The sequence below is a fragment of the Ascaphus truei genome, chromosome 2 (assembly GCF_040206685.1).
Source record: "Ascaphus truei isolate aAscTru1 chromosome 2, aAscTru1.hap1, whole genome shotgun sequence".
NCBI classification, from domain to species: domain Eukaryota; kingdom Metazoa; phylum Chordata; class Amphibia; order Anura; family Ascaphidae; genus Ascaphus; species Ascaphus truei.
The window spans coordinates 213,634,789-213,660,248 of NC_134484.1; the positions used below are offsets into that span (position 1 = coordinate 213,634,789).

At 41.9% G+C, this 25,460-nt stretch overlaps 1 protein-coding gene across 5 annotated transcripts in view; it reads left to right on the forward strand.

The window, feature by feature from the left end:
- Window positions 1-25,460, forward strand: part of LOC142487140 (cadherin-10-like) — a 636,808-nt gene that overhangs the window by 450,173 nt on the left and 161,175 nt on the right. For all 5 annotated transcript variants that reach the window (XM_075585911.1, XM_075585910.1, XM_075585909.1 and 2 more), the window contains 2 exons: window positions 1,976-2,229; window positions 10,569-10,705. In XM_075585911.1, the coding sequence (XP_075442026.1) occupies window positions 1,976-2,229; window positions 10,569-10,705 (391 nt within the window). The remainder of the gene's footprint in view (window positions 1-1,975; window positions 2,230-10,568; window positions 10,706-25,460) is intronic.

The window sequence follows — 25,460 nt, forward strand, 5'->3', positions numbered from 1 at the left end:
CACACGATCATTAATTTGACACATAATGCAGCGACTGTCATTTTGGGGCAACAGCCTGTGATTGCTACAGGCGTGGACAGACATGGTCCTATTAATTCTGGTGCGAAATATGGGGAGAATCGCACACACTTATTAACAAGTGTTACACCAGTTACATTACCTGAGTTAACACAAGCTGCACGGGATGTTGCAACAGAGCGTGCTAATGCTACTGCAGAAATCACGCTGCTAAGAGAAATTATTAATGTCCTCTTAGCAACAAGAGGAGCTCAAGCGTTAATTGACGTACCAGCTCGGGTACAAGTTTGTATCCTTATGGCCAATATTAAAGCGACAATTGGTCAGTTACCAACTAATCCAAAAGACATTGCATTGTGGCTTAATGAGAGAACGCACTCTTTAGATGGAGTGTATCCTACTCCGACCGCACATCAAAAACTTGCTTTAGTGAATTCCTTGCTACCTGCGGGTTTGTCAATCACATTGGCTGAAGCACGAGACTGGGATTCAGTCATCAGCAATGTGTATGAGAAAACCCACGGAAAAGTTACTATTTCATCATTGGCAGATACACTAGGACAGGTTAATAAGACTAGTGGGATTGTAGCAGCTTATATTTTAGGGTTACGTTTTACACAAGGCAACCATGAGATTGTTTGGGGTTGTCTTAAGGCATTGATTAAGGGCCAGGGTCTGCTTTTAGACCTTGAAAGACAAATACAAGGTTTACCAGTAGTACAAAAAACAATTATGGTTCCTGAAATTTTGAAAAATACCTATACTCTCGTTGGCAGGAGTTTAACCGGGGAGCCGGTGGGGTCACCTAAGCCACAAACCAGTGACAGGAAACCTGAGCGACCAAACACAGACAAAGGGAAAAATTTTCCTGTCCAAGACAGGAAGTGGAGACCCCCGTTATTGTTGTGATACAATAAATGACAAACCTTATCTTATACAAACTCTGAGTGACCTTTCTTTATTATAATCTCACAATACTCTTTCATATCTGAGAGTGTGGCCGAGAATCTACAAGTACGACATTGTGGTTAGTGTTCTCTGCTTAGGGCAGGATATAACTTATCACAAGGCATTACTTGGGAGAGGAAGGTAGGCATCGAGCCCAGATTAATAGGACAGGCCTCCCCGTAGGCCCCTAGGAGTGATCCCTCAAGTCACCAAAGGTTGCGGTGCTGCAGGGACAGCCATAGTGGTAGCGAGCATCACCCTTACTGTGTAGACAGCTAGGGACAAAGGGACGAGCGTGCGGAGCAGGCTTGCTGGCGAGTCGTCTGGGACCAGACGGCTGGACATTGAGACCCAGGAGGCAGACCGCTAATTCATCTCACCCTTTGCGAAGAGGTACCAGTCACCGCCGTGACCGGAAGGTACTATAACAACAAGTGCACCAACACCGGTCAACAGGCGCTGACTCTTAGGCTAAACTCTTTAGGAACACTGAGAGAGTGGTTAAAGAACTGAGCCTATACAATATACTATAGATGGACACGGTGTGTGGGGCATGCGGTGAGGGGTCGGAAACGTTGCTCCTGATGAGTGGGCAGCCACTAAGGTTATACCGTTAGAGTATAAGTACATGTTATGTGTTATTGCTACGTTGCATTATTACAGTAAAAACCAGTTACAATCATAAGGTGTTGTATGTTTCTTGCCCAGGGGAATCTTACATCACGGGGATCCTGGGTAAGTGGAGGCGCTGCGCTAAGTATATGTATAAGTATTACCCCAGGCTCCCAGCTAGCGGAGGCTCAGATCTTCTGGAGCCACAGGTGTCGTACAGTGACCAGTAGTTCCTTTGGGAGGGTTCAGAAAAAGGGCTATAATGAAAAAGGGCAATACATTGTACAAAATAAGTTACTGTAGCAGTATATAAGCTACTGTATATATTTTCTATATGCCATCTTATTTAGAATGCATTCAATACTAATTAATATTACTCTTATTGTTTCATAAACAGAGATTGGATTATGAAAACAGAAGGTTGTACACTTTAAAAGTGGAAGCTGGGAACATTCATGTTGATCCACATTTCTATTATCTTGGCCCTTTCAAAGATACTACTACTGTGAAAATTTCTGTAGAAGATGTTGATGAACCTCCTCTATTTGGTCGACCTACCTATATGTTTGAAATACATGAAGATATTGAATTGGAAACAATTATTGGCACTGTGATGGCAAGAGACCCTGACACTTCTTCAAGTGCTGTAAGGTATGTTTTAGATTGTGCTTTTCAAAGATGCATATCAAAGTATTCCTTCTACAAAACTAATGAGAAAATATAGCACCAGCTTTATTAAATCTCAGTTTTTTCAATATAACATATTTTAAATTAGATTAATCTGGTGCTAAAAAATATTTTAATATCTGGCTCCAATTGTACATTTTGATTACATTGACATTTTCTTAAAATAACTACCATATGCCTTAAATTTATAGCATTATTTACAACCATTCACTGTTTATACACAGGAATACATTTACAAAATGCCATTCTTTGCATACCGTTTTGAACATTTTCTAAATTAAACTCAATTTCATTAAATATTTTACCTGATTAATCAATGATTTTTAAATCTAAAAAGAAATTTCTTTGGTGTTACTTCTACTCAAGTTTGGAGGTCAATTGGAAGCCATTTTTCACAAAATATTTGGGACCTATTCTAAAAGCTTTGATAAAATCACTGCCTAACTCACGGGGGCTTATGCAGAGAGGTATGTACCAGAAAGGCTTAACGGCAATAAATTCGCCACAGGATTGGCATTTAATTTTGTCCTATGCAGGGTACTCCGGTAGCGCGGTGTGCAGGAAATTGTTATTTTGGCGAGTTTCACTTGGCGTGAAACTCGGCATTCAGAGGCGCGCGGTATTTGGCCACCATAAAGCCAACTTTTGCTGGTGGGCAAAATTTCACACAAACGCGCCATATAGTAGCTCCGATTGGCGCGTACATGCGCATCGGAGCTACTGGAATAGTGCGTGTTTTTAAAATGGCGAAATCACGCTTCTCGCTACCCGTCTGGCTATTAATTTTGGAAACGAAATAATTCTGGCGGATTTGACTTTTCCCGCCAAGTTCTCGCCACGAACTCTATGAATGCGGACATTTTTGCCAAAAACCTGGCGAAATTGTCCTTACCGTACCTCTCTGCATAAGCCCCACGGTCTGACATTTGACTTATCACAGTATTTAGAAAGAATTATTGAGAGACAGAATCCATGAGGTAGGACAATGCCATTACCGCTTGGGATAGCAGTTTCCTTTCAGTTTCTCAGCCTTTTTCTAAGTTATACCCATGAAATCTGCCTGTGTAAGAGCTGCACATAGAGAGCTGCATCTCCATGCATAGCTTTTACAGGTGATCACACTGTTTTTATTTGACTTTAATAACACTGTATTGAAGCAGGGGGTCTCCGCAGCTGAAACACATTAATTGCAGCCTCGGCGCCCCCCCGCTTCCCGAGTTACAGGCCCCGGTATCGAGTGCTAATATTTCCTGTACATTTAAGTGTCCAGATCACGTGAAGCGGGAACATTTAAACGATTCAGGGAGATATGGGCACCCAACACTGGGGTCTTTAACTCAGGAAACAAGGGTTCCCCAAGGATGAAATCAATGTGGTTATACTTAGGAGACACCCTGATTCAATACTCTGTTATTAAAATCAAATAAAAACAGCTTAATTACGTTAGTGGCTAGCCGCTAAAGTAATGAAGGGGTTAAGCCAGAGTACATGGTTTCTTGGGGGAACTGGGGGTTGGTGAAGGAGGTTGTTTCCTCAGGGTGGGTGGTTAGGCCTACCGGGAAGGTTGCGGGAATATTTAACCCGTTCACTATCACAGCGGTAATAACCGCTGTGACGATAAGGGTTAGCCAGTCTTCATAATAAAGGTGAAGCCGGACTGGTTACACCTGAAAACAGTGGGTTCCTGGTAGCTAAGTAGCTAAGCTAAGTAAAACATGTCCTAATTGTATGTTACCCTTTTCCTGTTATGTAATAAACATGGGATTTCAGAAATGGGAGTTTCAGGGGGGTTATTTGGTTCAAAATTTATTTAGATTATGTGTAGGAGTTTGGGGGACAAAGTTACTGTAGTGCCGACGAGTATTCTAAAACAAATCTGGGACAATCACAAACAAGACCCTGGTACATGCTGGGTACATGCTGGTTACATGCTGCATGATTTCTGTAGAAAGACTAATGGCCCACCAGATTAACAGCAGGGGTCCCTGGCAGTCCCATTCAAATTGAATGGTTCTGTCAGGGACCCCTGCTGTGTTAATCCGATGGGCCATTAGTCTCTGCAGAAATGTCACTGAAATGTTTGCAGCATGTACCCAGCATGTACCTGGATCTTGTTGGTGATAGCCCCATATTTTCCAAGGCAAATTTAACGCAAATTTTAGAATACTCGTCGGCGCACCTGTACCAGTAGTCCCGTAATTCTCCCCGACATGCGGGTACGCAAGGTGAATTACACCGGGGCAACACAGTGTCCCCCAGAATCCTGGATTTCGACCCCAAGTATGAGGTGTCAGAACAGTTTTGTGAGTGGGAAAGAGCACAATACTGGGTCCCAAGAACAAGGGCTTCCCACAGGGTGGAGCCTGCCCAGCAGGAAGCAATGGGTTTGCTGGGGCAAGCCGCTGCTCGTAGGCATGATTCCCATTGGCCAATTCATATTTCCTGCTCGCCCGGCTATTTGAGCTAGCTCGATACACCCTCTCCTCTGACGTCAGCAGCCAGGCAATCCCCCATTCTGATTGGCTGGCTAAGTTACTATCCGTATATCTTATTGATCTCCAGCCCCTTCTCCATGTTAGACATAGAACACCAAGGTATATGTAAGGGGACTGGCCAATCACAGGACCAGACGATTTCAGGCTTTGGTTGGTGAGGAGCTGGCAGGCTTTTCTAAGTTGCTCTGTTGCAAATAGCAGAGCAACCGGCTTTGTTTTTAGCCAGAGAAGCATGACTAGCTGAGAGACTAAGTCCTGCATTTCGCAGCCAAGTTGTGAGCGGAGACATTGAAATAAAACAACCCACCTCCTCTACCCCAAACTTCCCCAAACACATACAGTACAATAATGGACACAATAACTATTATCCAGATCTGGATAATAGTGCATTTGCCCATTTAAAATAAAACAGTACCCAGCCAGCATAAAGTAAATTAAAGTTCTACTTACCCATGCCAGGATGAAGGCTGTCCTCATCTTCATCCACGTCCTACTCATCCTCCGTGGGCTGCAACATTACAATAAAAAAACTGCAGCAAAATATCACAAGACTTCAGCGCTAAAACCCACAGTGATAAAAAAAATCTTAACATTAATATAATTTTTTACAAAAAGTTCCCAAAGATTATTTAGGAACACAAGTTGTTAGTGCAACATATTTTTTTAAAAAGTAGACACGGGTGTTGCTAACCATCTCAATTTAGAAGTCCTGCAGGCTGGAGATCTCACGTATTGTTGAAATCCTTTAAAGTATTGTTATAGAAGATAGTCCTCCTTGGTGCTGGTCCAGCAGCAAGGAGGACTATCTTCAATAACAATTAAAAAAAAATAACTACTTGCCACTAACCGCTTAATCACCTTAGCGGTTAGTAACAGCTATATTTAATTAGGGGGTTAACCCCCCTCGCCTGCTACACACCTGGAAGGCCTAACCACCCTCCCCAGGGCAGCTATCTGCACTCCCCCCTCTACCTATTGATTGTCACTTTAGTTAACCATGCCAACAATATGGACATAGATTGCCACAATGGCAATGAATGGCAAAGTAGAAAACAAAAACACAAAATAGAACACATTACATTTAAATAAAAACAATAATTGAACAGTAAACCCATTGATTGTGACTGTGGTAAACCATGCCCACAATATGGGCATGTATTGCCAAAATGACAATAAATTGGAAAGCTAAAAAAAAAAACATCACAAAAAATGCAATACCTAACAACTAAATAAAAACAAGCATTTGCCAAAAAATGCATTACTTGCCACTGTGCTTATCTATACCTAGAAAAGGGCATAGATACGCATATTGGCAGTCAATGGGCAACCTAAAAAAAATCACCAGTAAATCAAATACAAAGTAAATCAAATACAATTAATATGTTTCTTACATTTGCCGAGATTCACCCTCAGAATCCTACTCCAGCATAAACTTTTCACCCTCAACGCAATGCTCTGGAACAATTAATGTGCAGAAGTCCATGGTCTTCTGTTGATTGAAGAGACTTCGCCGGTAAGTTCGTCCTTCTTTTCATCTTTCTCTCTTTTTTTATAATTCAAGGGGGCCCAGAGATATTGAACTTGTGCTCAAATGAGACAGGGCAGGCCTTATATAAGGCCTTTGATGTCACATTTGAGAGTAAAATGGTACATCCCCAATCCGATTGGTTGGTGTACCATGTGACAGCTTCCATTGTTTTGATGATGTGATGTCCTCAAGAAGGGAGGGAAGACAGTCAATCAGGTTGTATATTTTCCCCTCCCTTTTTGATGACATCATTTCAGCTAAAAAATAAAAAAAGCCATCATATAGCATACCTGTTAGAAACCGGGGAACTCTTCCCTCAAGGAGGGTTCCCCCTTGCCCCTCTCAGGCTGACGTCCCACGGGGGGGTTGGCCACCGGGGACGGGCATGCCGTCCCGCCACGCTGTCCTCTGCTTCCGTCGATTCACGCTCAGCGGCGCCACTTCCATGTGCACGCCACCATGGGCGGCGTACTCCCCCACTGTCGCTCCGTCTCCGGCATCTGTGGGGGTGCGCACGTGCGTACACTCAGGGCTTCTTCTGCCCTCACACAATAAGGTCCTCCCTCCTGCTCGGGCCGCGCATCCCCCTCGCACACAGCAGGGTGCACACAGCAGAGGTAATTATTCCACCTCACCTGCCACCTTCTGTTTTGCTTATCACTGCTCTCGCTGGGGCCACTCCCCTGGTTTTTATTGGTCCCTGGTCCTTTATATGCCCTGCTCAGCCATTCCTTCTTTGGCTGAGCATAGTTCTCTGCAGCCTTGTGTTACCCACGTTCGTGCCTTGCCGTGTCCTTAGTGCTTTCACCTCGCTCTCGTATTCTCTCCTGTCTACCGACCCGGCTCGACTTAGGACCCTCTCTGGAAATCGACCCCGACTTGCTTCCTGACCATCCGACCTCTCCAACCCTCGATCTCAGCATTTGGATACCAACCAACCACCTGGCTCCAACTCACGACCATGGTTCTCGGCACCAACCACTCTCCTGGCTCCTCCCTACTACCCGGCAATATCTGGACTAACGCTATCTCTTCCGATCAGACCCGGCTACACTGACTTTTCACGTTCTAGGCGTGCCTCCGCAGCTGCGGGTGCAGGTTTCATCCTTCCCACCTCAGTTCCGGGGTCCCTCCTTGTTCGTGGTGAGCACAGCGTTACAATACCCAGCAATCAAATTGGTAGATATAACTTTCCTATATACCTTTTCCTATATGCCTTGCCTTTTTTGAAGTGCTGTAATGTCATCAAAAAGGGTGGGAGGAATCGTACCTGATTGGCTATCTTCCCTCCCTTTTTGATGACATCAAAAGGAAAGGCATCACATAGTATATCTACTAATCCGATTTCTGTGTATACCATGTGATGGCTTCCATTTTATTTTATTTTTTTGCTGAAGTGATGTCATCTTAAAGGGAGGGAAGCATATGCTACCTGATTGCCTGGCTTCCCTCCCTTTTTGAGGATGTCACATCCTTAAAAATTGGAAGCTGTCACTTGGTAAATAAGGCCTGTCTCGTCTCTTTTGAGCCCAAGAACTTGTCATATCAACATCTCCAGGCTTCCTTGGATTATAAAGAAGAGAAGAAAAAAGAAAGAAGAAAATAAAGAAGAATTTACACAGAGGACTTCTGCACATCGGTTTCTGAGGAGCATTGCATTGAGGGTCAAGAGTTGATGCCGGAGTAGGATTCAGAGGGTGAATCTCGGCATAGAAACACATTGATTTTATTTTATTTAATTGTGTATTTTTTTAGGTTGCCCATTGACTGCCAATGTGTTTATCGATGCATCTTTCTGGGTATAGATAAGCACAGTGACCAGTAATGTTTTTTTTGGCAAATGCTTCTATTTATTTAATTGTAATGTATTTTATTTTTTGTGATGTATTTTATTTAGCTTGCCCATTTTTTGCCATTATGGGAAACCATGCCCATATTCTGGGCATGGTTTACCAAAGTAACAATCAATGGGTTTAATGGCATGAGTAATGTATTGTACGATTATGCCAATGTTATTTTATTGTATATTTCTTTTGTTTTAGAAAGATATGGGGAAACATGCTTTTAGCCATTTTTGGCTACTAGAGCCTTTGCCCTTTGTATGTGTGGTGATGTGGGTGGAGGGAATGAGGATAGTTTACCTTGGATGGTGGCTAGGTCTACCAGGTGTGTATGGGGGAGGGAGGTTAACCCCATAATTGCTATAGAAGTTAATAACTGCAAAGGTGATAAAGGGTTTCGTGGCCATTAGTAGTTTTTTTCATTGTAATGTTGCTGCCCACGGAGGACGTGGAGGATGGTTATGAGGAACAGGATGTATTTCATCCTGGAAGAGGTAAGTAGAACTTTAATTTACTTTATATTAGCTGGATAATGTTTTATATTTAATGGGCTAATTAGCTATTATCCAGATCTTGATAATAGGGATTTTGCACATTACTCTACTGTATGTGTTGGGGGAGGTTGTTAAGGGTAGAGTGAGTTTGTAGTAAGGGGCCAATGCATTGCCATTGGGGTTATCTTTGCTCTCATTGATGGTGTAGGTAATGACACTGGCAATCAATGGGTGTAGTGGTGTTTGTATTGTGTTTAAATGTTTATTGGGGGTAGAGGGGGTGCCAAGTGTTATTTGGTTTGTGCTGTGTGTTTATGCCTAAGGGTGGGTAAGGTAATGTAGGGGTTAATTCCTCACACAACCATCTAGGTAGGCCTAAACACCCACCATGGGCCAAATACCACCTTCACCCACCCCCTCTTCCCCCAATAAACCTGGCATTGGTATTTAACCCCTTCATTACCTTAGCAGTTAGTTGCTATAGTAATGAAGCTGCCTGTAAATTTATTTATTACATAGGATGGAAGCAGGTGGTTTCCGGAGCTGGAATTAATGTGTGCCAGACTCCTGGCTTCAATCCGATGCATTAAAAATACATTTTTACTTCTAAATCACATCGTGGATCTCATCTACCCACCCTTTGAGGTGGTGAGATGAAAACTGTGAGTTGCGTTCGAGGTTCAGCTGCGATGTGATTATTATAATTTGTTTTTGGCCACGGTCAATGTGTCTTTCACTTCTTCTTTCAAACCATATACAGGGTATACAATTAAAACCCACTTTGAGAAAACAATCTAAACAGCTGTTTTGTAAACCAACAATTTACTCATATTTGTCTAAATCTCATCAGGACATAGACGGAATAAGTAAAAAGGCCAAAATAGTGCAATTTTGTCAAACACAACAGTTGCAGTCAATGTTGAAGTTTCTATAGAATTAACGCTCACGTGTTACACGTGAAACACAGGCGTTGTGGTTATTAGAAGTTACCAACTTATTGTGACTGAACAGATGCTCCAGATCAACATCAGTATTATTCCATAGGCAGGAAAGGAAATCCACATACAAAGGAAAAAGCAAAAATAGTATAATATTGCTTTTTAATATCAAAAACACAAAGAAATACACTTACATAAGTGCCTTTGTGGTGAGCATTCAGACCACCCTGGGTCAGATGAACACGTAGCACTCCACACAGCAACAGCTTGCTTCACGGCCGATTCAGCAATTGTTGAGCTTGGCAATACAGTTCTCCACTTTGAATGTCACCAACCAGATCACTCTGTAGGTATTCAACTCTACCCTACGCGCGTTTCAACTCTAGTCTAGTCTAGTCTTCCTCAGGGGATAATCTCAAGAGTGACCTGTTGGTGACATTCAAAGTGGAGGACTGTATTGCCAAGCTGCACTTTCTAAGGACAGTATATTTTATTATTTTTGTTAAAAGTGGTGTTATTTGCCTTGTTTTTTTCTTTATCACTTACTCATATGTGTCTGTATGTTAATTCTCTAATATTTATACTTAAAGATTTACACAAGTTAATATTGGTGTAAAAAAACATTATAATCAGTTTTTACACTATTATTGATGAGTGCAATTAAAATGTCTAGGACAGAAATTCTAATATTTTATATATTAAAACATTTTACATTTCAGGAAATATTTCCATGGAATATTCCCTTAAAAAATTCTAGAAAATGTAATATATATTTTTACATGTACGTTTTTGTTAATGCATTTCCTTTTATTTTACGTTTAAAGAGCCACATACTGTAGTTACTGTACATAACAGCAAGGCAGATTTACCTCACAAATAATCTGTTTATAATACAAACCAAATAAGCAAAGAACAACTTATTATTATTAATATTATTATTATTATTATTATTATTATTATTATTATTAATGTATTTATATGCTTTTTTTTTCTTATTTTGATTCAAGGTTCTCTTTGGATCGCCATACTGACCTTGACAGACTTTTTAATATACACTCAGGAAATGGATCAATTTATACTGCAAAGCCTCTGGACCGTGAAATATCCCAATGGCATAATCTTAGCATCATAGCCACTGAAATTAGTAAGGTTTTTTATATTCATTCTTGGTTACTTTTTAATCTTTATTGCAATGGAGACAATTGCTTTAATCACTTACAAAGCCATTCTGTCTGTTACCATAGGGATAATCTTATCTATAACTATGCATGCAATGTCTTGTATATAAGGTACTGTATAACCCTTTTCATTAATGTAACTATATATTTGTAACCATGTATTTGTCATTATAACTCTGTGCCAGGGACATACTTGAAAATAAGAGGTAACTCTCAATGTAAACTCTCTTCCTGTAATTGTTTTTAAAAATAAACAAATAAATAAATAATATATATGTAGAGCCCTCTTGCAGATGTAGAGCCCTCTTGCAGTAGGCTTGCATACATAACCTAAAGGTTAGATAATATAGGGATTTATTTATGGGAGTGGGGATACTGTATACTTTGCTCCTGTGCTACTAGAGGTGGAAGTAAGGCTATATATATATAAAGTTGTGGTCATGACTACAATTGCAGCGTCACAGTGCAGAGTTGGTAATAGATGGTGTTTCCAGCCATACAGACCCTGCTGATCTTGCACTACTCATGTGCACTGCCAGATTCTATCACAGACTCTGCACTGAGACATGCTGCAATTCTAGTCTTGACCACAACTTTTCTATAGCGCTACACAAGTGCACATGCTGGAGGAACGAAGGACCCGTCTCCGTGACGACTGCAGACCCTATGTGAGCCAGCAACATGGAGATCAGCTGTTCAACTCTTTGTCCTGGACTACAGTGATCACGTAACGATGCCAGCAACTAAAACATGAGTTAATACAGCTGCACTGACTCGCTGGCTTTTTATTGATTGGTTCTCCTGATCTGTTTGTTGCAATGGGTGTTGGGTATTTATATGTGGGTATTAGTCACTTTGTTTATGCACCTCCTTGAGAAAGGTCCCATTTAGAGGACCGAAAAGTCGGTGTGGGGGCTATCAATTGTCAAAACAGGTGTTTATCAAATTTCTACTGAGTGCTGTCTCGTTCTTACTGGAAGCTTTCCTGGACTGTTTGCCTAGTAAGGATATCTTTTATATATATATATATATATATATATATATATATATATATATAAATATATATATATACAGTATATATATATATATATATATATATATATATATATTTATATATATATATATATATACATGTAGAGGTATCAATACCGTGTTAGCCAAGCTTCAATAATCAAATTATAAATAGATGATACCGTTCTGTGGCATAATACACGTCCACACCGGGGGAAGGAACAGCACAGATAACATTCCAAGAGACACTGTTTTTAAATATACCTTTTGCTTCATTCATTGTAACATCGCCGGAAGAAGAGATCAGTGTATCTCGAAAGCTCGCACAAATAAAAGCATTTCGTTAGCCACAGAACGGTATCATCTATTTATTTTTTGATTATATATATATATATATATATATATATATATATTGTGACAAACGCCTCTCTTTTGTAGTGCTGACGTCTGTCTGGGTTCTTCCCGACACAGTCTTCTAGGGTTAATTATACAACAAACAGGATCATGCAAAGTATTATGCTGCTTAACTTAGGCTTCTGCCTGCTTTATTTTCATCCAAGTAAGGTACTGCAGCTTTAACATGTGTAGGTTAGAGGTACTCAGATACTTTCATTCAGCAGTTCACACATTTCAGTGTTACAATATTTCCCACACTGTTATTTCAAGAAATAAAACCAAAATCATATAAGCAAATCCTATCCCTTTCAGGGATCTAACTACACATCAGAATCAGTCTCTCTAACAGCTGCTGGCCAACTAAACTGGTTCCCCAGCTTAAAACAATGCTCTCTCATTTAGGGACACAAGATACAGCACAGTCTTTTAGCAACAGCAGTAATCATTTGTTTTGTCTTATCTGTTCGTGGTGTCCAGGCAAATCCTCTGGTACTGTCATACGTGGAGAGGCCGTCAACCTCGATACTGGATGCAGGAGAGTAGTGACACCCCCAGCCCCCAGGCTCCAAGGAGAGAGAGTGAAATGCAAAACCTCTCTGCTCTAAATACCTGTGCATGTGATTAGAAGAGCAGGTGAGGGAGAACTAGAGCCATTGTAATCTGTGGTCTGGATTTTCCATCCAGCTGCCTGAGGTAATGGGAAGCTGTGGAACGGATCATTTGTAACTATTCCTGCACTTTCTGCTCTAAAATGGGGCAGAAAGCTGCCTAACATCTTTGGACTATGTCACAATATATATATATATATATATATATATATATATATATATATATATATATATATATATATATATATATATATATATATATATACTTAGTTAAGATATGATGGATAAAAAAATTGTGTAATATAGTTGTGTACGTTCTTTATGTGAATACATGCAATTTATGTTTATCACTCTGCTTTTCTCAATCAATGATCCCGGTAATTAAAAGTGTTAATAAGCTTGGTCTACCGTGACAATAATAGGTCCCCTTATGGTTCCCAGCTGGTCAGGAAAGAGCTACATTCTCGACTTATTCCACGAGGGATGGGAAGGGGAGATGGCCAATACTGATGCATCTGTGCTTCAGTATGTGGTAAATCTCAGAGACTGGTTAGAAACCCTCATGGGGTTGCACTGGACAATCTCAGGGATGCTCAGACCAAGCAGAAGACTTGGTATGATCAGAATTCCCGTAGTAGATCATTCATCCCAGGTCAGCTTGTTATGAAGCCCACTCGGGAGAACAAATTAATGGCTGCCTGGTCTGGACCATACACGGTTCTCAGAAAGAAGAATGAGTGCAACTATGTTGTACAGTTAGATGAAAAGACAGGTAGAACTAGGACACATCACATTAACATTAACATGCTCAAGGAGTATTTTGCACCGAGTAAGGCATCAGTGCTGGCTATCTGTAGGCCACCGATGGGGGACCCGGCAAGCAATGCTCTTCCCGACCTCCAACGGGTAGCTATGCAGGGGGGTACAGTGGAGCAGATTGAAATAGGGTCCGAGTTGAGTACCCAGCAAAGTTCAGAGGCTAGGCAAATGCTAGAGCAGTACAGATATCTGTTCTCAAACAAACCAGGCAGAACACATATTACAGATCACACAGTGCTCACAGGTGATTAGCGTCCTCTGCATAAGCATGCCTACCTTGTATCTGTAGAGGTGAAGGGCAGCATAGAGAGGGAAGTAGAAGAGATGCTGGCCGTAGGGGTAATTGTACTGTCCAAGAGCCCTTGGGCTTGTCCGGTAGTCCTTGTACCTAAGAAGGATGGGTCCACCCGCTTCTGTGTGGACTACCGGCAGCTAAATGCAGGAACGATCTCAGATGCTAATCCGATGCCCCGCAGGGATGAGTTACTGGATGAACTCACAGAGGCAAAGTATCTAACCACAATGGATTTGAGTAAAGGGTACTGGCATATCCCCCAACCCAAGAGGCTAGGGAAAAGTCAGCTTTCATCACTAGGTGTGGCCTTTATGAATTCTTTATTAGAGGGGATGCATGGTTATGCAAGGGCATACCTTGATGATATTGTTGTCTTTAGTAACTCCTGGTATTCTCATTTAGTACATGCAGCACCAGTGCTAGCAAGTATTAGGGAAGCAGGGCTTACTTTAAAACCCACCAAGTGCTTTGAAGGGATGGCAGAAATGTTGTACCTAGGGCACCGGGTGGGGGGAGGGCACCTGAAGCCTGAACCAGCTAAGGTGGAAGCAAGTGGCTTGTCCCCAAGACAAAGAAGCAGGTTATGGCTTTCCTAGGCACCGCTAGCTATTATAGGAAGCTTGTTCCACAGTAGAGTGCCGTGGCTAAACCCCTGACTGACTTGACACAGAAGTGACTCCCAGATCTGGTTGTCTTGTTGGGACGGTGAAGGGGTACCCAGGCCATGAAAAAAAGGCATTCTGCTTGGCTGAGGTCCCCTGAGTCAAATAAAGTGTCAGTAAATTGTCAGTTCTGCAGCAGTCCTATTAATATGTAAGAATATGTCTAAAATGCACCCGCTAGGAATAATGGGCAGCTAGCGCTGTCTAACAGTTAATTGGGTAAGCGTGCCTGTGGTTTTATGGTAGCGCTTAGCATTACAACACTGTATCACAGTGTAACGCAGACAAGCAAGGGAAGCCTAAACCGCAAGTTAAATTGGTTAAGTGGTCTGCGGTCAGGAACAGATGCCGGATCGCAACAGTGTATAATATGGTTTCCCCATTCAATTAAGGTCAATTGGTAAAATACATCTGGGTCCTTGTTGATTAACTATACAGTACTATAAATCTTTATAAACATGAGAACTATTTTTGTGGGGTGGATTCCAGCAGATTGTGTTAATTCCCTTCAATGTTCAGGACCCATTGTATACACACATACTAATATAGATAATGTTTTATATCCAAGAGTAGGTAGAAAATAATAGATCCTAGCAATGTGGCATTGAAAAGGGAAACATGTTTGAGGTGGCAGAGGAACATAAAGAAACTCAAAGACATCTCACTTGGGGAAGTGTTAAGATATGTATTTACAAATTACTCCTTCTTGATTTTATCATATAAGGAATGCATAATTATATCCATCAATTATACTTCCCAGTCAATTTCCTTACCCAGCTTGTTGTTTTCTAATCAGTGATTTGACAAATGCAATCACACTGCTTTCCACATTGTTGATTTTGAATATCCTATACTCTAGTATTAACTCCTGCCACCCATTTCTGTGTGATCTTGAAGAAATATATTTACAGTACCTCACTATGGATTAATTATACTGTATTTCAGTAGTAAGTGAAATGTGAAAATGAGTTTGTAATTTCTTGATGCATCACAAATCATTGGTAACATATGAAGGAACTTTTTCATATAACTGTTTCTGTGGCAATGTACAGCATTAGTAGATGCTACATTAAGACACATAAATGTGTCTAAATAATAATTAAAAAAGGATTCTACTCTATTGAGATGTTTCCATGTAAGTAATTTATTATATAAAATTGTTGGAAGATTGGAGCCTGCTGAGAAAGAATTGGTTCAATACAGCCTTCATAACTAAAACCCTCATATCATAAGTGTACCTCAGTGCCAATTATGTAAATTAAAACTGTGACTGTTATAGTAATATTTTACAATGATTGTAATTCTAACCTACTGTTAGTCTAAGAAATAAGAACTTAATTTCCCCTCCTTAAAGTACATTCAAGTTGTACATCCTTTCTATCCCAAATATTTACCATGTATTACATTTTAAGAATACCCTTTGGCATTATCTTTGTTTAGTTTAAGATTGTGTCTTCCTTTTTTTCACCTCCTCACTCAAACATACTGTAAAAGGATTTTCTCTCCCTCTCATACAGTACATTGTATAAACCTACAGTACAAAAGTTAAAAAAAATTATTCCATTATAATTTAAAATTAAATGCAAAAGCAATAATGGAAATCTAATTTCCTTAACATTCAAATCTGCCTAATCCATATGATAAATAAAGAAATGGGTTTATGTGTGGGATATATGTAGAGATCTAAAAGTGACCATACCTTAGAAATATTAACAAATGTTTATTTTCTAAAGGTACCTTTAAAAAAAAAATCCCAAGCAAACGTTTTTTTTAACTGAAATTACAGATAAAATAAAGAAATGCAACCTATTTATGTTAATACAAATTATTGATTAATAAATGTATTTTTCTGTACTTTTATAAATTTAGTTTAAACAAATGTGATTCCCACACGAACAAGAAATCAACTGACATAGCTGTGTATAATTCAATATCAGTAGAAATCCGCATGTAAGGTAAAAAAAACTACTGTCACAGTCATGAAAGGTAACAACAATTGCACGGAAAAATACAAGGTGACAATAAATCACTAACACACATTGGATTGGATAGGAATGATTGGAATGTCTTGTTAGAGAAGTCCAAGGCCAAATCCGATTCAAATAGATCAAGTTCCCGTGTTGGAAGTTTCAAGGATAAAACATTACAGTCTACTCCAAAATTCATAACTCAGTACAATCAATTAGCTCATAAAATAAAAGGTGTATTTAATAGACATTGGGGCACTATACAAATGACCCAATTATAGGACATATGGTACCGATACGAGCTCCTATCATTTTTAGAAAAGCCAGATGTTTAAAAACCTTAATAGCTATCAGTAAATTTAAAACGGTACAAAATAGACCTTTGGAGAAGAATAAAAATGAAAACAAATCATTGAAAGGGAAGTTTTCCTGTGGGAGGAGTAGGTGTATTACATGCAGACATCTGAATAAAACAAATTTATTTACGTACAGTACATCCTTTTGAAATGGCACTTTACATGAGGTGAATAGCTATATTGATTGTCTGAGTACATATGTCATATATCTTATATCATGTCTGTGCGGCCTACAATATGCAGTATAGGCTGCACTTCTAGGAATTTGAGCACTAGGTTCCTCAAACAATGGAGGATGTGCTACATGGATTTCACTTACATAGTTTGTCACGTCACTATACCAATACACATGATAAAAATCCTTGTTCTTTGTCCATCATGGGAATTGAATCTATTTCACCCTCCCTTTTGGGGGGGGATAGGTTTAAACAATTATGTGTTAGGGAGACCTATTGGGTGAATGTCCTGGGTAATTACACCATGGTGGCCTTAATGATACTATTGACATTAGTACAGTAGTATAATCATCTGCTTTGTATTTTTAATACTATTGATATTAGTACAGTAGTATAATTATCTGCTTTCTACTTTTGAGGGATCATTCTGAAGGTCTGGTTTGAATGAGCTAGTCTTGTTCCCTTTGGAATGTTTCTGTCATTTATAATTATTGGGGATTTCCAATAAAATAAAAAATTAAAAATGTAAAGACTAAAAATAAAAAATTAAAATTAAATATATAAAATAAAATTATTTCATACATTAACACTTACATATATGCCATAATTTATAACAGCGTTTCCCAAATGGTGGGTCGCGACCCGACACCGTGCCACGGCACCAAAATTGCCGGGTCGCAGCGAGGCTGACCGCGCGGTGTCTCCCGTCCCCCCCCCCCTGCTCAAGTTAAAAAAAATGGCGGCGATTCCCCCCCGCGGTCCCGGGCGCTTGCGCAGGGCAAGCAGGGCCCGCTCCCTTCCTCCCCCCCCCCTGCTCCCAACATGGGACGGAGGAGGAAGTACCAGCTCCTCTGCGGCCTGCACATTACATGGGGGAGGGTGGAAGTACAAGCTCCTACTGTGGCCCGCTTCCCCCCCACGGCCAGCTTCCCAAGCTCACCTCCCGTGGTAACCCCTCCCGAGCCCACCTCCCGTGCCCCCAAGCCCACCTCCCATCCCGGGTAGCAGGGGATATCGGGGGCAGTAGGGGATATCGGGGGCAGCAGGGGAAAGTGTCCGGTGGCAAGGTAAGTCACCCCACCCAGTCACTGCCTCCCACCCAAGTGTCCCTGGCCCCCATCCACCCACCCACCCAATTGTCCCTGCCCCCCCCCAACCACCCAAGTGTCCCTGGCCCCCTCCATACCACCCACCCAAGTGTCCCTGGCCCCCTCCCTCCCAACCACCCAAGTGTCCCTGGCCCCCTCCCTCCCACCCACTCACCCAAGTGTCCCTGGCCCACTCCAACCCACCCACCCAAGTGTCCCTGGCCCCCTCCCTAAAGTGTCCCTGGCCCCCTCCCTCCCACCCACCCAAGTGTCCCTGGCCACCTCCCTCCCACCCACCCAAGTGTCCCTGGCCCCCTAAGTGTCCCTGGCCCCCAAGTGTGTGTCCCACCCAAGTGTCCCTGGCCCCCGAACCTCCCACCCACCCAAGTGTCCCTGGCCCCCTCCCTCCCACCCACCCAAGTGTCCCTGGCCCCCTCCCTAAAGTGTCCCTGGCCCCCTCCCAAAAAGTGTCCCTGGCCCCACACCCAAGTGTCCCTGGCCCCCTCCCAGACCCAAGTGTCCTTGGCCCCCTCCCTAAAGTGTCCCTGGCCCCCGAACCCAAGTGTTCCTGGCCCACTCCCTCCCTCCCTCCCTCCCTCCCACCCACACATGTGTCCCTGGCCCCCTAGTGTCCCTGGCCCCCAAAAGTGTTCCTGGCCCCCTCCCTCACACCCACCCAAGTGTCCCTGGCCCCCTAACCCAAGTGTCCCTGGCCCCCTCCCTCTCACCCACCCAAATGTCCCTGGCCCCCTCCCTCCCACCCACCCAAGTGTCCCTGGCCCCCTCCCTAATGGTGTCCCTGGCCCCCTCCCTCCCAAAGTGTCCATGGCCCTCTAAGTGTCCCTGAAACCCTAAAAGTGTTCCTGGCTGTTCAAACTATAAAATATGCCTGAAGACCATTTTTGTATAACCCCTGATGAAGTCTAAAAGATGAAACGCGTAAGGTGTGTTATTTGGAGTGCAATAAATGCAATTTTTTTTGTAGTGCAAGCATTTATTTGCAAGCGGGAGCGAGCAGCCCTGTGCCATCTGGGGTTAACAGCAGCAGTGTTCTCGTGCTGGGAGTATTACAAGATGATCCGGAAGAGCCCTGTTGTGCTGTGAGCAGCTGGAAGTCCTGACAGCTGAGGACGTCTACCTGTCGGCGGAGAGACCAGAGGGGGAAGCGCATTGACCGAACATTCCACATCCGGTTACACGGAGTGTCTGTTGCAAACACCTGCCCCCCTGCACACGGAGACGGGACACTGGAGTTAGACTTGAGGCTCTGCTGGGACCCTGCTGTATCTTTTGGCGATTGAGTAATTATCTAACATACATGCTATAAAACCCGCTTTGTTTGTGAGTGCGCAGTTTATATTTTATTCCAGTTCCATATACAATTTTGTAACTTTACTACACTATGAATGCGCCTGATTTCTGTTTGTCTTTTTATATACAGCACCGACATTGTTTATTGCACTAAATCACGACGGCATGCCGAGATCTACCCCAGCTGCCGCCAGTAACAACCGCGCGCCGCCGCGTTTCCCCCACGCACCACCCCTCCACTTCGCGCGCAATTTACCCCCCTTCCCGACCCCGTACCCGGCTCCTGCTCTGCCCCTCTGCTTCCCCGCACCCCCGCTTACCTTCATTTGATCTCCAGGGGTGTCAGGGAAGCCTGGGGAAGCCGGGGAAGACGGGGAAGCAGGGCGCGCATGTTACTGTGACGTCAAAGTGCGCCGCCACGCGCCGTGGCTACCCGCTTCCCAGACGCATGTAGCCGGCGGCTTTTGCTGCAATAAACAATGTCGCTACTGTATATATATATATATATATATACAGTGTTCGACAAACCTATACATTTGCACGCCCCGGGCGAGTGGTTTTAACATCGTGGCGAGCTCCTATTGGCCCAAGCAGCACACGTGTGGTACTAGGTGGCGAGTAGATTATTTTGTTCGGCGAGTAGATTTTTTTTTGGTGATTTGTCGACCACTCTGTATAAATATATATATATATATATATATATATATATATATATATATATATATATATATTATATATATATATATATATATATATATATATATATATATATATATATATATATATATATATATATATATATATATATACATACACCACACTTATTAAGGTTATGGTGGTTAAAAAAAGTGACAAAAACCCTCCACAGTTAAGCATATAGCAACTGTAAATATTACTGTATATTCATTTGCATGTCTTAGACAGGTCTGCAACCCTGTCTTTCACCATTATCGCCCAGCACACAGCACTTCCACTTCAACAAGGGATTCTGCCACCTTTTGTCTCAAGCTCATATCACACGAGCAACCCTTAAGCCAAATGCATGCTGCTTTAAACACAGCTTTTAAGTCTCAAACCAGCAAAGCCAGCAACCAACGTCACACTGATGATACCCATCAAGGTTAAACCATGTCTGTGAGTGGGTTTACTGGCTTTGCATCTCACCCCAGCCTATGCTTAAAAGTTGTGTTTAAAGCAGCATGCATTTGGCTTAAGGGTTGCTCGTGTAATATGAGCTTGAGACAAAAGGTGGCACTGTGTGCTCATTTGCATGTCATTTCCCAGAATCCCTTGCTGCAGTGGAAGTGCTGTGTGCTGGGCGATAATGGTGAAAGACAGGGTTGCAGACCTGTCTAAGACATGCAAATGAACATACAGTAATATTTACAGTTGCTATATATATATATACATCAACTGTATAATATAACTGTATATATAATATATATATCAACTGTAAATATTATATATGTCGTATATATATATATATACGACATATTTTTCATTTGGGATGGTGATCACGATTCATTATTATTATTTATTAAATATTTAAATAAAAATGATTATAATCTAAAATTCACTCACAAGTATAGCAGTGTCGATTTAGAGTTTCTTGACTTTCTTGAGGTGCTTTATATTGAGGGAGGTCAAATTCAAACTAAAACCTATCACAAACCGGTGAGTTGCCTCAACTACATTGAGGCGGATTGTAATCATTACAGGCCTTGGCTTGAAAACATTTCTCAAAGAGCTTAGAAGAATAAAAAGAAACCGCTCTAATCATAGCATATATTATAACTTATATGAAAAGCAGGCAAAAACTATGCTGTCTAAATTTGAAACTAAAAGCTATAAAAAAAAGCCACATTAAATCAAGCCTATTCCAAAATCCAAAAAATTGACAGAAAAGACCTTCTAAAATATAATTCTAAAAAAAACACCAAACACTAATAATACTGGTATAATAGATGTCCCGTTTATTACACAATTTAATCCATTAGCTTCAAATATTAAAAAAGTGAATAAAAAACATTGACATTTGGTTCTAAAAGATACTATTCTTAGCCACATTTACCTAAAACACCACGTGTGTTATTTACTAAATCGAACTCTTTAAAAAAAAAAATTGACACCAAGCTGCTTAAAACCATCTTATCAAACAGTCTCTAGCACCACATTTTTGGATGCTAAGGGCTTTTATAGGTGCTTTAAATGCAAAACTTGAAAACTAGGTTTGCATGGGGCTAAAAGTATTAAATCATTCAAATCCAATCAAAGAGGTGAAATCCACAATATAGAACAATTCATAACTTGTGATTCACCCAATAAAGTGTACCTTATAAAATGCCCATGCAATAAGCAATACATGTGACAGGCTTTCAAAGACGTCACATCCGTTCTCCCCCAAGCCTCTGTCACATGATCTACTAGAGCCAATCAGAGATGGGATGTATTTCCCACGCTCTGATTGGCTACCGTACCATGTGAGACCGGCCATGTTTCTTTTAATGACGTCATCTTAAAGGCAATTGAAGCAAAGCCATTCTGATTGGCTGTGCTTTCATTGCCTTTAAATGATGTCATCATTTTTTTTTTTGCTCGGCCAAATCACATGTTTTTCACGGCCCAATCAGGGCCGTGTAAAACATTTGACGAAAATGTGACGTCATAGGCCTATAAAAGCCTATGTCGCCTCATTTTGAAGCTAGTCGCCGAGGAGGGAACATCTCCCCTCCTAAGAAGAGAAGAAGGGCGTGGCGTAAGAAGACGGAAGAAGAGGGAAAAAGCCAGAGAAGACCCCAAAAGACCCCAAAGAAGAAAAGAAGACCCCAAGACAGACGGGATGGATCACAAATAGAAGAAAAAGACACAGAAGTGGATTTGTTATGGTTTATTATTTTATGTTTTACCTGTGGATTGGTTCCTGTGCTTCCGGGTCGCCTGGATTTTGGTGAGTGGGCATCTAATGGTGGGTAAAACAAAGAAAAGTTTCTTATTTTTACTTTTACAGGTTTTTTTTATTTTTCATTCATGTCTTTTATTTTTTCAGTCCCATTTAATGCCCGTTAATGTATATATGTATATACATACATTCACGGACACTGAATGGGTGTATTCTATGTATTCTATGTGACTTTTGTATGGAAATGCGTTGTTTTTTATGCTGTATTATTGCCCCTGTATTTTATGTATATCTATCTATATGGATAGACATACAGGGATAATAATTGATTGGTTTGCTAATGTTTATGTTCTTTTCATGTATGGCTAATGTATTTATCAGCTTTATTTTGTAATTGTTGTGAATAATGTAATTTGTATTTAGTTACAGGTTAATTGTAATGTCTTCTGTATGATACTTAGATTAGAATGATGGTGGTTACTTTAAATTAGAATTGTTTTGGCAATGGTTTGGCTTTAGGAATTGAATAGGGAATTGTATAATTGATTTGTATTGTATTGTAATTGTTTGAGGAAATAGATTCATTGATTGATGCTAATTGTATTGATGTTGCTTAGTTTCTATTTGATTTTCATGATGGCATTGCTGGTTAGGGGACATTGTTCATATTGTATTTTATTGTTACATATATTTTGCATAGTGTTACATGATGCACAGATTAATTGCATCATGTACACACTCAATGCAATTGTGTGACATTTCATAGACATTTGTGTAGCTGCTGTTTGTTTTTTTATATTTACCATGGCTGCTGGATTTATTTTAACATGCAATGTGGTGATTTTAAGATTAAAAATGCATGTTTTGATTTATGCATGTTTTATGTGTTTCATAATGGGCAAATAATCTATTATCCATATCTGGACAATAGTTATTTGGCACATTATTGTACTGTAGGTGTTGGGGGGGGGATGTATGTATTGAATGTATAGGTCCGGTTTATTTATTTTACATTCAGGGTTGGTTCATTGGTTCTGCGTGAGACCTCTGGAGACCACATGCAGTATTCTCGGGTATCTCACGAGTATCAGGCTGGTGGTTCCACGGGTGACACCTGCGGGGAAGAACCGGTGGCCTCACATCCGTGGGGGCACCGCGGAACCGTAGTGAGCACTCGTGAGTCCCCAGACCCCTGTGAGAACCACCCGAGGCCCCACAGACACCTGTAGATCTGACCCAGGGCTCCCAGACATCCGCGGGCCTAGCGTGGGGACCCAATTGTGGCCCACGGTGACCCACAGAGACCACCTGGGGGCCATGGCGCTTGGCTGGACCCACCAACAGGCCTCCAGAACCTTTGTGAAACAAGTTGCTGGTACCCTGTAGGTCTGTCAGGTGACCCGCCAGGCCCACCGGGGACTCGCATGGGGCTGGGGTATGAAACCTGTATGTAAAAGGATAAATCGTGTATTTATGGGGGGGGGCTCAGGGGGTGGGTAATGTATTTAATAAATAGAATGATGTTTATTGTGGGGCAGTGTGTTGTTTTTATTGTGGGTACTGGGGGTGGGGGGAGGGGGTATTGGCCCCAAGGGTATGTGGGTAGGCCTCCCTTGTGGGTAGTGGGTGAGGGTGGTTAGGCCTCATGGGGTGGGGGGTTAGTGGGGGAGGGTATGTAGGCCTCCTGAGTGGTGGGTGAGGGTGGGTTAACCACTTAATGAGTGTAGCGGTTAATAACCGCTATGGTTATTAAGGGGTTAGGGGACATTACATTGGCTATTGTGATTGTTGTGCATGGTTTGCAGCATGGGCAGAATGAGGATGAGGATGAAGACGGCCTTCATCGTGGGTGCCAGAAAAAGGTATGTGTAATATGTTTTTACTGTATTTATTGAATGCTATATGTATTTAAAATGGCCAAATGCATTATTATCCATATTTGGATAATAGTAATTTTGGCCATTACTGTATTGTATGTGTTAGGGGGGTGTATTTAGTTATAATTATTGTTTATTATTTTTGGAGGTGCAACATTGGTACCGCAGGCCCGCGGGTACCCCGGGACTCCCGTGGGGACCCCGGGACAGCCGCAGGGTCCCCCGGACTCCCGCACTCCCGCAGGGACCCCCGCTTGGTGAGCCGGGCACCCCCGGACACCCGCGGGGTCAGCCGGGGACACCCGCCGGCCTGCTGTATGGGTTTTGCACATGCAAAAATAAAAAGCAAGAATTTTTTCTAAGTCCAGATTTTTTTGCGTCTACTCTGAGCTGACGTGTTCTGATCAACGCAACTTTCGCGTACGCTAAGGTTGCGTTGCTTAGTGCATCCCGCTTAAGGGCAGAATTTCACGCAAGCAGGGTTGCGAACGAGCAAAGTTGGACTTAGAAACAATTCCTGAAAAAAAGTCATTTTTATATCGCAAACTGCCTGTTTGCCTTGCTTAGTGCATCGGGTTGAGCAAAAAAATCACGTTCGAAGAGCACTTTGCGGTCTAAAAGTCACTTAACGGAGCTTAGTGCATAGCCCCCTAAGTGTCTATATTCCGTTTGTTATTTGTCCAATATTGTATGTCCACCTGTCTTTTAAGGAATAATATCTCTTTATTATATCACAGTCTTATTCAATTCAACCCAGTTATTTTGGTGTATATTATAACCCTGCAAGCTACCGTGACAAAACACCACTGAAATCACACCTTCCGCACCTGCAGTCTACTCCACCCCTATCTGCCATTGGGCAATGCCTACCTAGTGGGCAGGATTGCCTAACCCTGCACACAGACCATTGATTCCTTGTCTCTTATATGCTCAGCCAGCCCTCTGGCAAACTGGCTGAGTATAAGGCTTCATTTCATACGAAGTGGTTACTGCAATCCTTGCCTCCTTGCCTTGTACCTTGCATCCGCTGTTCTTATTTTTCTCCTTGTCAGACATTGGCTAGTACCTGGACCCCGACCATCTCTGCTCCTGACCACGGCAAGTTCTTATGATAATCCGCACCTCTCTAACCCCTGACCTCGACAAGTACCCACGATGATCCGCACTTCTACAACCCCGACCGGCAAACTACTACCAATCTGCACTCCGGACACGCTCACGCAGCTGGAGGTCGGTTTATTCTCAATCCCTACCTC